Source organism: Zonotrichia leucophrys, chromosome 3, assembly GCF_028769735.1.
Source record: "Zonotrichia leucophrys gambelii isolate GWCS_2022_RI chromosome 3, RI_Zleu_2.0, whole genome shotgun sequence".
NCBI lineage: Eukaryota > Metazoa > Chordata > Aves > Passeriformes > Passerellidae > Zonotrichia > Zonotrichia leucophrys.
In genome coordinates, this window is record NC_088172.1 from 54481409 (window position 1) to 54497378 (window position 15970).

The 15970-nt window shown below is 41.7% G+C and overlaps 1 protein-coding gene across 7 annotated transcripts in view; it reads left to right on the plus strand.

Annotated features, from left to right (window-relative positions):
• The window catches only part of HIVEP2 (HIVEP zinc finger 2), a 136840-nt gene that overhangs the window by 111737 nt on the left and 9133 nt on the right, over positions 1-15970 (plus strand). For all 7 annotated transcript variants that reach the window (XM_064708281.1, XM_064708280.1, XM_064708278.1 and 4 more), the window contains 5 exons: positions 64-5683; positions 6428-6582; positions 11640-11815; positions 14410-14511; positions 15011-15921. In XM_064708281.1, the coding sequence (XP_064564351.1) occupies positions 272-5683; positions 6428-6582; positions 11640-11815; positions 14410-14511; positions 15011-15921 (6756 nt within the window). In that variant the 5' untranslated portion in view covers positions 64-271. The remainder of the gene's footprint in view (positions 1-63; positions 5684-6427; positions 6583-11639; positions 11816-14409; positions 14512-15010; positions 15922-15970) is intronic.

A 15970-nucleotide genomic window follows, 5' to 3' on the forward strand; every position in this document is an offset into this window, starting at 1 on the left:
GTATGGCTGTACTAACTGGTGTGTGCGGGTTTGTTTTCTTTTTTATTTTACATTTCTGTACAGATGGCTGTGTCACCATGGAGGAGATGAAGACGACTTTGTTCTAGGAGATCACAATCTCTGGGTCATTCTTCATCTCAGTACTTCATAGTAATGAAACATGTCCAAATGCTATAACAAGTCTTTGCAAATGTACAATAAACTGTTTAGGAAAGTTCATGCCATGAACAGAACTGTGTAATACTCTCATTAGTGTACAGACACAAATCTAATGCCTATAGACTACTGCGTGGAAAGTTCCAAAGAGAAAGAAAAGTCTGTGAACTTGCAACAGCCCTGGAAAAATGGGAGCAACAAGACTTTGAAAAGCACAGCTTTGGGCACACTCCATGTGTCTGCACAGCTTTCAAGTGAACTAGCACTTAAGACCTTGTGTAACAAAATGGACTCTGGGGACACAGCTATAGGGCAAAAAGCTACCTCAAGGTCTGGAGAACCTGCTAAAGTACCAAGTAGATGGAGGCAAGAACATTCAGCTGTTATTAAGATGAGCACTTTCGGCAGTCAAGAAGTACAGCGGCAACCACAAATAGATCATGAGCAAGTAGGAAACACGGCCTCAGCACAACTTTTTAGTTCTGGGAAACTGGTATCATCAAATGAAGCTGCACAGCAAGTCACAGAGAAGCAATATCCACAGCATCGTCCAAGCCCTTATTCATGTCAACATTCACTTTCCTTTCCACAGCATTCGTTGCCACAAGGCTTCTTGCACAACATAAAGCCACATCAGAGCTTGGAAGGCCCTCCATGGCAGTTTCCTAGCCACTTGCAGTCAGTTGCCTCAGAGGACTTGTTTCCTTTTCATATGCATAGCCATAGTGGAGGTTTCTCCAGGAAGAAGATTTCAAGTTTGAACCCTGCATACAGCCAATATTCACAGAAATCTTTAGAACAATCAGAAGATGCTCACAAAAAAGAGCACAAACCCAAAAAGCCTGGCAAGTACATTTGTCCTTACTGTAATCGGGCCTGTGCCAAACCTAGTGTACTTAAAAAGCATATTAGGTCTCATACTGGTGAGCGACCGTACCCTTGTGTCCCTTGTGGTTTCTCCTTCAAGACGAAAAGCAACCTTTACAAACACAGGAAGTCACATGCCCATGCAATTAAGGCAGGGTTGGTACCTTTCACAGAGTCAGCAGTCTCTAAATTGGACCTTGATGCCAGTTACATCGATGTGGAAGCTGAAATTCATTCAGATGGAGAGCAAAGCACAGACACGGATGAGGAGACCTCACTCCTGGTGGAAGGGTCTGACAAACTGAGCCCTGTCTCACAGCTCCCACTGGACATTGCCAGCAGGAGTGGCTTTCACTCCTCCATGGAGGAGTCCTTGGTGGGGCCGATGAAAGTCCCCATTTTGATTATCCCTAAAAGTGGGATTCAGTTACCCAGTGAGAGTTCACCATATATTAGCTCTGATATGTTGCAAACCTCATCCTTAAGTACCAAGTCTGATGACTCTCATACAGTTAAACAGCGACTTGCACTAAGACTGTCAGAGAAAAAAGGACAAGATTCTGAACAGTCATTAAACCTCCTGAGCCCACACAGTAAGGGAAGCACTGACTCTGGCTATTTTTCCCGCTCAGAAAGCGCTGAGCAGCAAATCAGCCCACCAAATACTAATGCAAAGTCTTACGAAGAAATAATTTTTGGGAAGTTCTATAGGATCAATCAAAGAACAGCACTAACTGTAGCCACAACAAATCAGGAACACAGTTTAATGGGTAGAAAGGGCAAAACAGACCCATCACCTCTTTTAAATAACAGATTAGATATCAAGATGCTTGAGGAACATATTTCTCACCTGACTCCAAATAAAGAGGAACTCATTGACTCCAATAATTTGAGCACTATTAAATCTACACAAGTTTATCCAGGCAGCAATACAGAATGTAGACAATCCCAGACCACATCATCCATCAAAAGTGAATCTAACTTGTACCAAGTGAGTCAGCAGGGTGATGTGCCTGTCCTTCTAGAGCCCCCAGTAGATTCATCTCCTCTTATTAGAAGTAACTCCATGCCAACCTCTTCTGCAAACAGCCTAAGTGTTCCCCCATCTCTGAGAGGAAGCCATTCATTTGATGAGAAGATGACTGGCTCTGATGATGTATTTTATCCTGGGACAGTGGGAATATCCCACCAAAGAATGTTGAGAAGGCAGGCTGCCTTTGAACTGCCATCTGTACAGGAGGGACACTCGGATTCAGATTATCATGGAAGACAAGGGAAAAATATTATTATTGCTTCGAGCAGACAGACAGCAGGTGACAAAGGACCATCCTTAAAGGAGAAGAAAGGAGACAAGACCTTTTATGACTATGATGCCAGTGGGAAGCACTACAGAAAGTGGGAAGAATTTGAAGTTCAGAAGCAGAGCTACAGGGACTCACCATCCTTAAGTGGGATGAACAAAGGGGGAGAGTTTTTTGTTGATGCACTTGGACAATCCCAGTCGGTGCCATCCATGCTTGGAACAACTTTTGAAAACAGAAAGCGCAGGAAAGAGGAGAGTGTTGGAGATGAGGAAGATAGTCCTATGATTTGCAGCAGTACAACTGGCACCCCTGGGGGAATTCAACCTTTGGACTTCGATCCGAAATCCCAAATTCAGGAAGTGCCAAGAAGTGGATTTGCCTTTCAAGGCCTGGAAAACGCTCCCCATTGCCATGCAGAACGTTTTGAAATGTGCAGGCCTTACTTGCAGTCTGGAAGTCCAGCAGCTTCTTTGGAAGACCCATCCCTTACTGCAGAGCAAGAAAAGGCTGCGGAATCACTGGTTAGAAAGCCCCCTGGAAATGTCATCTCTGTCATTCAGCACACAAATTCATTGAGTCGGCCAAACTCATTCGAAAGGTCTGAATCTACAGAACATATTGCATGCCAGCAGGAAAAGATGTATTCACCATCTGAAACATGTGAGAGTGAGATTTGTGAGTCCCCAATGAGCCCAGACCGAGCTCCACAAATGGAAAATGCTGACAGCAGTAAGCCATCCCCGTCCCAGCAGCCTCAACCCTGTCATATCCAGCCCAGGCTGGTTCGCCAGCCCAACATACAGGTACCTGAAATTCGTGTCACAGAGGAGCCAGATAAGCCTGAGAAAGATAAAGAAGTGCAGAGTAAAGAGCCAGAGAGACCCACTGAAGAATTCCAGTGGCCCCAGAGAAGTGAAACCCTTTCTCAGCTTCCAGCTGAAAAGCTACCACCCAAAAAGAAGCGTTTAAGACTGGCTGACATGGAGCACTCCTCTGGGGAATCCAGCTTTGAGTCGACAGGTACAAGTCTCTCTCGCAGTCCTAGCCAAGAAAGTAATTTGTCCCACAGTTCAAGTTTTTCAATGTCTTTTGAAAGAGAAGAGAATATGAAGTTCATCACACCTTCCAAACAAGATGAATTTGGAAAACAGTCCGAGTTTTTAACAGTTCCAGCAGGTGCTTACTCACTTTCCGTCCCTGGGCATCACCATCAGAGGGAAATGAGACGCTGTTCGTCTGAACAGATGCCCTGTCCTCATGCTGCTGAAATCCCAGAGATCCGAAGTAAATCCTTTGATTATGGGAACCTGTCTCATGCCTCTTCAGCTGGAACACCTACTGTGGCATTGTCTCCATCCCGAGAAAGGAAGAAATGCTTCTTGGTTCGCCAAGCTTCCTTCAGTGGTTTTCCAGAGATTTCTCAGACTGATCAGAGCACAGAACAAAGTATAAAGCAGGAGCAGATGGAACATTCACAGGTTGGTCTTCGCTCTTCCCAGCTTGTCTGGCATCACTCCCCTTCCTCTGTTCTCCAGCCCATTCAGGTGGATGACTCTGGAAAACAGGCTATTGGCTCTTGTGCTCAGCTTAGTAATAGCTCATCCCACCTTGCCCAGCAACAGGCTCTTGTTGCAGACAGCCCAGAAATGTTAAGGACTCCCTTAATCCAACAAGCACCTTATATTCCTAACAAACATCCATCAGGGCAGCAGCAGCTATTTGCACATCAGGAAAAAGTCCCGTTTCCCCCTATTCACAGCACCTTGTTTCAGTTCCCCTATCCAGCTGTCTGCATGGTTCACTTACCACCATCTCAGCAGCCTATCTTGTGGCAGTCCTGCACAGAACCTCTGCACTTCCAGCATCCATTTGTACAACAGCTGCAGAAATCTTATGCCAAACAGGCTTTCCAAATAGATGTACCTCCAAGTTATCACCTGGAACATGCACCTGAGCTTATTGGAAAGAAAGCAGCTGATTATGTGCACGCTAAAGAACAAGCATACCAGCATTACTCAGGAACATCTGGGTCATATTCAAAAAATACTCTTGCTAAGTACCAGTCAGACCATAGCATTAAACCAACAGATACCTCCTCTGAGCAGCATCTTCAGACAGATTTTGATTCCCCAAGTGATGGATCTGTGCAGTCTTTGCCAGGAACAGTTGTTCCCGTCAGGATACAAACCCACGTGCCATCTTATGGTAGTGTCATGTACACAAGCATTTCCCAGATCCTTGGGCAGAGCAACAGTCCTGCAATTGTAATATGTAAAGTTGATGAGACAGTTTCTCAAAGAACATTGGCAACTAATGCAACCATGCAAGGAATTGGATTTAACATAGCTCAGATGTTGGGTCATCATGGAGGACTAGAAAAATATCCCTTGTGGAAGGTGCCGCAGACACTTCCACTTGGACTGGAGGCACCAATTCCCTTGTGTCTGCCTTCCACTTCTGACATGGCTTCTACCTTGGGAGGAAGCAAACGAATGCTTTCCCCTGCCAGCAGCTTGGACCTCTTCATGGAGACCAAGCAGCAGAAACGAGTCAAAGAAGAAAAAATGTATGGACAGATAGTTGAGGAGCTAAGTGCAGTTGAGTTGACTAACTCAGATATAAAGAAAGATTATCCAAGAATGCAGAAGCCTCAACTAGTAAGGCAGAGCTGTGCTACTGAGCCAAAAGAAAGTCTGCCATCCATGTCATCCTCTTCATCGCTGTCATCCTCAACATCTCAAGATTTTCCGCCTGTCAGCATGGCGGGAGCTGATGCATTCCCACTGAGCAGAGAGAAACTTTCCAGTTTTGATTCCGCATCCCCGGGACAGAAGTCCAGTGGCCCATCTGAAGGAAGAGACTCACCAGAAGAGTTGGATGTGGATGAAACAGCCTCAGATATGAGCATGAGTCCACAGAGGTCTTCATTGCCACCAGGAGAAATTCAGGCAGAAGACCAACTGAAACATCAAAAATTACCTCTTGGGATGTTGGTCCAGATGTCATCTAATGCTGTTGGGAAAGTCACAGCCTCAACCATTCTCCTGACAGACGTAGCAGATTTTCAACAGATCCTTCAGTTCCCAAGTCTGCGTACTACGACTACTGTGAGCTGGTGTTTCTTAAACTATACAAAACCCAATTACACTCAGCAACCAACCCTCAAAGCTTCTGTTTATGCCTCATGGTGTATAAGTTCATGTAACCCAAATCCATCTGGGTTAAGTACAAAGACCACTTTAGCACTTTTAAGGTCCAAGCAAAAAAACACCACGGAAATCTACACCCTGGCTGCTATGCACAGACCTGGAGCTGGTAAACTGACATCATCAAGTGCATGGAAGCAGTTTGCTCAGGTAAATAAGAAATTTTAATAAAATTAAATGCATATATGTTTATGTGAGAAATTTCTAGTAAAGTATAAAATGTGAGTCAATTTTTTTTTAATTTCCCTATTGGGAAATCAGCCAGTGACATCTTCCCAAGACAACTTTGGAGCCTCAGTTTATCCTTCTGCAAGCTCTGCTACTGCTACTGTCTCTGTCTCTGTTTCTATTTTCAAAATCAGATGTAAAAAGTGAGGCTTTTAAAGCCTTCCATTTATGTGTGCCAGAGTCTGACACATTATCGCCTTTTATTTTGCCCTTTGTTTTTCCTGATAAACCGTGTGTCAGACACAAACATCCACATGCTTTTGTAAGAAAAGATTAAGATAAAATTGAGTAAGGATCTTCAGATCCATTTAATGTCTTTTACACATTGGCTCTTCCTCACAGATTAAGGGTTTGCTAATAGTGCCAGGGAAAATTCTGTAATGGCAATAAATTACCTTCTGAGGCTTTTTCATATCTATTTTCCATTATTTTTTTTTCCTGAGGAAAGATACAATATTGTATTTTCTGTCAAGACTTGTAAAAATTTGTCTGTGTTGCCTCCTCTTTTATTCTCTGTAAAATTAAATGGGACAGATTAATTCATTGTATAGAGTTGGACCAGAATGAGAGTTTGGCTTTGACCTGGAATGTTAAAAGTATTTGAAATGAAGTGTGCGTTTATTTTATGCTCCAGAAGTAACACCCTTGCTTGACTTTGTTCTACAGATGAAACATGAGCCATTCTTCTTGTTTGGCAGCAAGCTTGAAAAGAAAGTAGTGGGGAATATTATAAAAGAAAGAGTAAAAGGAGACATTCATGGAGATAAAGACATTACATCCAAACAAACTGAGCCGATACGAATTAAAATCTTTGAAGGAGGGTAAGAAAATATAACTGGAAATTTAAAACTCAGCCTGTCATTTTACAGACATTTGAAAATGAATATGAATGAATTAGAATGTGAACAGTCTTCTGTATTCTTGCCATGTCCTGTAGCTCCCAAGTCTCTTCTTTTTTGTGTATTTGTCAGTCTTAAAATGCACCACAGGGTACTTGTATGCTCACTTTGCTACTTTGCTATTAAGACAATTGTTTTCCGTCTGTGTGAGAGCACTCACTGGAAATTGTTACTTTAATTTCTTAAGTCATAAGGAAGTGGATGAACTGTTAACATTTTGATATTTTCTGTGCCATTTCTTTGTATTTAATGACTTCCATGAGGATGTGTTTCCATTTTTAGGCACTGTGTACTTCCACTCAGTTGAACGGGTTGACAAGGTGTTCTTATTCTTGCAATATTGTATTATTTACTGAGGTTGGCTTTTGGAGATAAAATGTAAAATGCCAATGAAATCTATGGTATCTAAGGCTAATCCATAGATCTGTCATGTATGGTTGATAAAATACTGTTTCATTTTACTATGACAATCTATTACTCAAGTGATAACAGAAGCAAATAACAAAGAGGGGAAAGCCAATTAACATTGTTTTGAGGCTTAAGAAACTTGTTAAGAAAGGAAAATTGAATAGACACTTGTTTGTCTCTGCGGTATTCTCTAAAATGGAAGATATTGTTGAGTTTCTTTTACAGTATTCTGACCCAATAGAGTTAGTTTACTAGTTTTTAGTTGTGCATAGTCAGGTGGCTAAACAAGATGTGATTTGTAGTCTTACCAAACTTAGATGGTCCCAGAGCACTGTTTTATTGGGGTAACTAAATAGGTCAGGAGGGAGATGTGAGAAATTGATGCATCCATTTCCTTCTCCTGTCAGTTTGTACCCTTTAAAATCTCAATTGTCCTTCATTGATGTGTTTTTTTCTGTGATTGAGTAATCCCCATGAAATTACCATTGCCATTTCTCTAGTCTGCAACACTGAAGGAGTATAGCCTACACCTTGCCTGAAAGACTAAAAAAGTTCTTTTGGAGGTTTTTATAGGTGTGCTGGCCCAGACACCCTTGTCCTGTTCTCTGTAGTTGTACCTTGTCCTGGTACTTAAGTCAGTAGACTGGCTTTACAAGAGTGAGCCAAATTCAGTTGTAAGCCTAAGTTTACAAGAAATGTAAAGAGCTGGTGCTTCAACTCACTCCCACTTTGAAGTATAAAATTGCTTCCCACTTTGTACCATTTCTGAATTTGGATGACCCAGCTGAAGATAGTCTGCCTTGATGTAAGCTACATGATGAGAGGTCAGAAGAGTAAAAGTGTGTTAAGAAAAGCAACTTAAAGGAGGATTCACCTGAGTGTGAGCTGTAGCAGATCACTCTATAAAAAACTTCTACAATCTACTTACGTCAATAAATTTTGTATGTTAATTGCACTACCTTAAGTTTTCCTGTACATCAATAAGGTTTATGAAAATATTTGAGTAAAATTATGTAATTCACACTTCACTTAGAAATGTCTCCTAGTAATACTTGGCTATGTTTAGATACCCTTTGAGTAAAACAAAACATATGAAACCTTGATGTGCACATCAGTTTCTGGAGTGGGGAGAACAAATAGTCTGTGCAATAGACTGGGACTTCCTCAATAGAAACATAAAACCTGCAAAACTGCAGCAAATTAGGTGATGCAGTGATGCACTCTTTCCTCATGCATCATAACTTCATGGTACATTTTACAATAATTATTTGTGGAAGAACAGATTAATTCCTTCCATTCTTGACATTCATTTGGCTATTTTTTAAATTGGTGTAATATACCTTAGATATTATTATCATGTCTAGCACTGCTTTCTGTCAGGGTTATTTAACTTTTCCTTCGCTTCAAATTGTTGTCTATTGCGCTTAAAGCTATCTATTTTCTATCACTTCTTAAAGCTAGTTTTTGATGTGGATGGGTTTCTATGCTTGCTTCTTCTTGACTGTTTGTTGATCTATTTTGTTCTTCTCTCTTCAAGCACACCTCCATCTCCTCTCAGCACATAGTGCAATGAACTATATAGCATATGTCTGTTGTCTTCATGTCACATTTTCTCCCCTGGATAGACAAGCATGGATGGTTGTACCTTGTTTCAGCAGGATATTTTCATTTTGGTTTTCGGTTTTCATGGGGAATGGGTTTCCTTAGGCTTTGTGATTGCTTTTGTTTCATAGGTGTGAAGAAGGTAATTAGCTGAGGAAGATCTGTGGCTGTCTGCTTTTGGTTTGTGTGAAAGCCTGTCCACCTGGCAGGCAAGTGGAGCTCTGCAGCTGCCTTGTGCCAGTGGGGTGGAGCATTCATACGGCAGCTGGGCAAAAAGCAGATAGCTGGGGCTGGGGATGAGTAAGAAGCTGAAGGAGCAGAATCAGAATTGAGGCAAAAAGTAGATCATTGAATCATAGAGTTGTTGCAGTTGGAAGAGACCTCTGAGATCGAGTCCAAATGTCAGCCAGTGCCACCAGATGTCACAGCACATCACCACCTCACCGCAGAAAGCCCATCAAGAGCTTTTTGTAAGCATCATAGCAGAGGGAGTTTGGAAGGAAGAAACTAAACCCTGCATTGTTACCACTGGCAGGTGGCTTGATTCAAGTGAAATTATCTGAATTACAAATTCTGCCTTCCATCATCTGACTGCAGATGTGACTGATGTGATATGAAGCAGTATTTCTCAAAGAAAAGCGGCAATTTCAGGTTCAATCCTTGCTGCAGGACAGTTAGTTCCTAGTGGTGTGCAAAGAAAGAAGGGACAGGACAAGCATGCCTGCTTATCTGACACCTAGTTTAATGACATTAGCTGACAGCAAGAATTTACCATTTGCTTATGTTTGTACTTTCATATCTACCAGTAATAGACTCTAATTGAAGAACCCAAATAAAATAACATTTTGAATAGAAATTGCAGGACTCTGAGACTTGTTAATGCTTTTTAACTCAAGAGTCCCATCCTAGTCAAATTCTGAGCAGCAGTGGCCAAAGTCCTTACATGGACATTACATAGTAGGAAGGGGGAAATTACTCAAAGCTTTGAGAGAGGCACAAACTAACAGTAAGATCGAATATTCCTGAGGTCTAAAAGGTAATCACCATGACTCTGACTTCTGGTCTTTTAGTTTTTGCACCAGCCCTTCTTTAAATGTCAAGTTTGTGTGTGTCATTTCTCTTACAGTCATTGTTATGATGAAGCATACTTAAAGAGTCAAGGTCAGTTGTGGCCAAAAACCATCTATATGAATGATGAAGAGACACATGTTTTATCATTCTCTTTGTGTCCAATGGGATCTGACAGGTGACAGAAGCCAGTGGAATGAGGTCAAGCAGAAGAAGAGCAGAGATGGAGCAACAGAAAAGCACATGTAGTAGCACAGCATTTATCTTACCAGTGTCAATCAGGGGTGGTACGGTAGACTCCATCCCAGAAAAATCAGACTGTAAGGAGAGATGAAGAGAAGATAAAAGAGCAGTATTTCAAATAATAATGGACTTTTAATTTTTTTGTCTGTGGGAGAAAGCTTGGAGGAAGTTGATGAAGCATTGGATAGAGAGATGACTAGCAGTCCTTGGCATGTGCATATGAAGGAGAACCTGGGAAATGGGGCAGCCAAGATCCCGAAAATATTGTACAGAAAACCTGCTAGAGAGATGACTAAATACTACATTATTTTAGACTATTCCAGTTTTGTCCATGCTGCCAGGGACAATGAAGGATATGGGAGAAGTACAACTTTGTTGGAAATGAGATGAAATAAACCTGAATTTAGGCATCTGCATTTGAAAGAGGAGCTAATGAGTTTAAAACATAAGAAGATTGACTTCAGAACAGGACACTGTTTTTCTAGAATATTAACTTCAGAATTTATATTGCCTATGATATAGCTAAACATATGGGAAAGTGTTCATCTAAGAACAGCACACTTGAAAAATGTTCCAGCTCTGTAACCCAAAAAATTGCCACTTTTTTCTTGTAGAGTTATCATCACATTAACAGAATCTTTCACATAGTTCCTTTTTTATTTGAAGTACTGAATGTCAGTATCAACGATATTTTGTGGGTTGTGCATCCACAGAATGACTGAAAGCACTATGTGCTGCTTAGGATGAGGGCAATGGAGGATAGAGAGCAGAAGAAATATTATTTCTCAGTTCTTGCACTTCCTGGATTTTACCTTGAGTGAATGAGGATGGAATTCTTCCCCAAAGGAATGCAGTCTTCAAACATCAGAACAGCCTGAATAGATTCCCTAGACTCCTTTAGATTTCAGTATTAACAATTTACGTGATAATAAAGGCAATGTACAGCTTTACATAGATTTTCATATCTTATTTATTTTCTAACTACACACTATGTGATCAGCAAAAAAAAAAATAGAAACCTTATGTCTGTGTGTCGTTTCTATGCCATAAGAAAAATTTCAGTAATAGCTTTCTTCAAAGTATCTGTGTTTGACCATTTTATTTCTAAAGCATCACATACCTGAGTGAAATCAACTCCATGTCTCTTTGGGGAGCAGTTTATCTTTGGGGATGTCAGGCATGTGTAATGTGAATGAATATATCCTTGCTCGTCATCCATGTTCCCTTTATGCTTAATGGCAAGAAACAGGAATTTCCAGGATGTGATTTATCTGATCCCAAGGGAAAAATACACTAAAATAGTTAAATGAAAGGTGCTACAAAAGAATGCTGTTTTCAGTGGTGGTAAATGTCTGTGCTGTACAAGAATACAGTGAGCTGAAATCCAACCTATAGGCTTATATTTAGAGTTGTGTCTGTAGGAATGGTTCTTCATTGGTTTCCTGACAAGGTGTTTATACTGTTCTCATACTGCAACTTGTTGGTTTCATATTGTTTAAATATATTTGGGCCAGTACATTCTCTGAAAGCCAAATACTTTATGAGTTCCATACTGAAAATTCAGTAGTTCCTTTGGACTTCTGTGAGTTTGCATTGATGTTTCAACATGTATCAGACCTAAAATCTGAATGACTTAAATACTTGCTCTCTTCCAACAGGTATAAATCAAATGAGGATTATGTCTATGTCAGAGGTCGTGGCCGAGGAAAGTACATTTGTGAAGAATGTGGCATTCGCTGTAAAAAGCCAAGCATGCTCAAAAAACATATCCGCACTCACACTGATGTCCGGCCTTATGTATGCAAGCTGTGCAATTTTGCCTTCAAAACTAAAGGTACTTGACCTTTTTAGTTGAGCTCTTGCCACTTCTGGAGCTATTTTGCCCTCTGGGACTCAATCACCCATTGCAATCAAGAAGAATATTTTCTTCAGAATAAAATTGTTATGTTTATACATACAGGACTGTATAAGAAAGCTTGTTCTCTTCTGTACAATTAATCCAGGGAGTTTGTAAGACTCTGGAACTCCTTGGATAGCTTCATTAAGAACCTAGAGACTCTTGGATGGTCCTTCTGGCTGCAGGGAAAATGTAGTAGCATAGGAACCACCCTGAAAAATAATACTTTGCCAATATTGTTGCATGGTGCAAATTTTAATTGCAGCAGCACTTAAGTGCTACCAGGAGACCATATTTCTTATGACATAATGTAGAAGCAGAGCATCAGCTGCTGAGGAAGGCATGCCTTCACAGGCTTTACAGTGGGTCAGTTTCAAGTTTATAAATAATATATGTCTTCTAGATGGGCCAGTCCATCCACTGTAGCATTAATTATGAATAGAGATCTGATAGCTTCTGTTCACATGTATTTATCAGCACAGAAAAAAAAAGCTTCCATTTGTTACCCTGTGGCCACAGATAATGGTATTCTTTGGAATTCAGATTCGTGATGCAACCATCTCCTTGAAAAAAAAAATCCTTTCCTTGGTATCATTTCTTTGCAGCACAGCCTAAATGAGCCTTACATTCTCAGTTTCTTAGCTTCCCTTTGGCAGACAAAAGAATGGATTCTAGTCCCAGTGCAGTGAAACTTAACTCAAAGGAGGAGAAAGGATGCTGAAGGAAATTTCTCCCAAGATCCCCGTGCAGTTTCATGGCTGTTTTGAGGATTGAGAATTGTAATAGTTTCCATGACTCCAGCAGTTCTTTCTGTGCCAAAGATGGGAACAGCTGATGGATGGTAGTAGACCCATCAGCCTAATTTAAGATGGGAACATTCATGGGCATGTAGAGACAAAGACAAGGAGCTGCTTGTTTGTAGTCCCAGTAGACCATCTGGTGAGCTGCTCTCATACCATTGCTTACATTTGCTGGAGGAATTGGTCTTGAGTAGGGACTTGAAGTACATGACAGGATTGTGGTTTTATACCTGTGTTCAGAGAGGACATTCCAGGAAGAAGAGGTGGCATGGGAAAAAAAAAAAAAGAGAAATTGCTTGCTGTGGCTGGCATTTCTGACAAAGAAGGAGAAACATGGATGAGGTGGTTTGCTCTTGCACAGAAGGGGCATGAGTAGCAAGAGACTAGGTTAGCCTTTGAAGTACAAGAAGTGTTTAGCTGGTGCATTACTGATTATAAGCAGTTGTCAGCCTCATAACTACTGTTGCTACTTTGCTGAGAGCAGTAGAGGACAAACTTTCAGAAGTACTTATGTTTTTAGTTTTTCCGAGCATTTAGCCATCCAGAAGCATCAATCAATCAAATTTTTCATGCAGTGCACAGACTCAAGAAACTCCTAGTGAGAAGGGAATTATTCAAACTAGCTGGAGCTGAAAGGCAGAGAAGAAGAGCATAGTGAGTTTCTAGGCACACCTGCGCTATTCAGCAGAGGAGTGCAGTGTTCCTGACCCCAGATGGCATGTACCACAACACCATCTGGAGATGCTGGTTGGGGTCCTAGAAGCAGCATAAATGCATTTCCAGAGGGCTTTCCTTGAGCTAAGAAACACCATGGCTTGCTAGTGTGTTGGGTTTTCTTGTGCCATGCTTTTCCATTTGGGTGTTGCAAATGAGGCTGAAGTGGCAAATGGATTAGAGCGACATTCTCCAGCTTGTGCTTTGTGCTCAAGATTCTTTGTCATGAAATGTCTCTTGGGGCCAATCTCAACCCAGTTTTTTAATCTATGAAAAAACAGACCAAGACAGGCGCTCCAGAGAGTCAGTAGTCTAGTGTTAGATTGCTCCCTCAGGGGAATGGGAGATTTGCTTTCAAATCTCTGCTGTGTCTGGTTTAGATCCAGAATCTGGGAGCTGAACTTGAATTTCCCCCGTCCCAGGTGGGTGCTGTAAGCACAGCTCCTCTCAGTTCAGAGACTGTAGCTAGATGGTAAATTTGCATAGAAAAGTCTCCTATAAGTGTCTTGTTTTGTTTTTTTTTTTGGTGGGGTACTTTTGCCTCCAAATGCTTCAAATACATGGAGCATTTGGAAACCATGTGCGAAGTTAAATGGGAGAGCCCTTACCTGGAAAGTGCCACTGTGTAAATGGGAGCATAAGCCCTGAATGGCTGCTGTGCTGTGGACTTACTTCAGTGTCTAGGCAAGCTGTACATATTATGAACAGTGAGTCCAGGAACAGATAACATTCAAAGTGGGTTTTGTAGGGGTGCCTAAATATCATGTGGAAAATTAGAGAGATGCCTATGCACGTCTCAGGCACTGAGTGCATTTAATTTTTTTATTTTCTATATAAAAACCGACTCATTAAAACAGGCTCTGAGGCCAGTGGTCTTGATGAGTCAGCCCTGTCTGTTGTGTTTTCTAAAGCTAAACCCCATTACCTGCAGCATAATGGAGCTAAGATATACCAAAACCTTACTTGAAGAGTGATCTTTGTTGTTGTCCATTAATTACATTAATCTCTGATCCACAGGAAATCTGACAAAACATATGAAGTCTAAAGCACACATGAAAAAATGCTTGGAGCTTGGAGTATCAATGACATCTGTAGATGATGCTGAAACTGAAGAAGCAGGTATGTCAAAATGGTTTAATTTAGTTGGAACGGCCTCATTCCAACAAAAGTATGGAAAGAAATGACTCACTGCACTTTAGCACAGTGATGGGCATGGGAAAATATATTATGAGTGTTTGGGGTATTTTTTAATTGAGAGTTAATGTTTTAATAAACAGGAAGTAAAAAAAAAATCCTATCTAGTTGTCTGGGTTATACTTTTTTTACATGAAGAGATGCTAGAAATAAAAATATGGCCTGTTGTCATCTGTCTCATATGAGGTTCCCAAGAGTTAAGTTGCAAGGTACTATAGGATGGAGTTGCTTCCATACTTCAAGTTTAGAATTTTAGGCATTATTTTGAAAAAAAATGTGGTTTTAAGCGATGAGGAATGGCTTTATGCAGCCATCCCAGGTGAAGAGCATCCAGCGATGGCATTGAGTGTGCTGGTCGGGGAATGGTTGTGGTGTGAGAGCTGGGATATGTGCTAATCATTTGGACTTGCTGTGGCTGTTTCAGAAAATATGGAGGACATGCAGCAGGAAGCAGAGAAGAGCAGCAGCCTGGCAGGGCTGTCAGCAGAGCACCAGTTTTCTGACGCAGAGGAATCGGATGGTGAGGACGGCGACGACAATGATGATGAAGATGAAGATGAGGATGATTTTGATGATACTCAGGGAGACTCGACACCAAAAACCAGATCAAGAAGCACCAGCCCGCAGCCCCCTCGGTTCTCCTCCCTGTCAGTGAACTCGGCTGGGGCATCGCAGGGGGCTTCCCCAGAGGGCTCCCTTTCCGTGGGACACTCTTCCCTCATCAGTTATTTGGTCACCTTACCTAGCATTCAGGTTACTCAGCTTATAACACCAAGCGACTCCTGTGACGACACACAAATGACAGAATATCAGAGGTTTTTCCAGAGCAAGAGTACGGATTCAGAGCCCGATAAAGACAGATTGGACATACCCAGCAGCATGGACGAGGATTGCACGCTTTCGTTGGATCCCAGTTCTTCTCCGAGGGACCTCTCACCTTCCAGTCGACAGTCGTCACCTGGCTACGATTCTTCACCCTACAGAGATAACTCACCAAAGAGGTATTTGATGCCAAAAGGGGATTTGTCACCCAGAAGACATCTGTCACCCCGACGAGATATTTCACCCATGAGGCACCTTTCCCCGCGGAAGGAGGCTGTGCTGAGGAGAGAGTTATCACCAAGACGGGACGTGTCCCCGAGACGTCACCTGTCGCCAAGGAGACCAATGTCACCAGGGAAAGATGTGTCTGTTCGAAGAGATTTGTCTCCCAGGCGAGAGAGGCGATACATGGCCTCCGTTAGAGCGGCGTCTCCCCGGAGGGGCTTGTACCACAACCCAGCATTGTCCATGGGTCAATATTTACAGTCTGAATCTATTCCAGTGGGACATTCAGTAAGTATGAAAGAATATTTTCATTCCTCCTCTCGAAAACTGTGCTCTT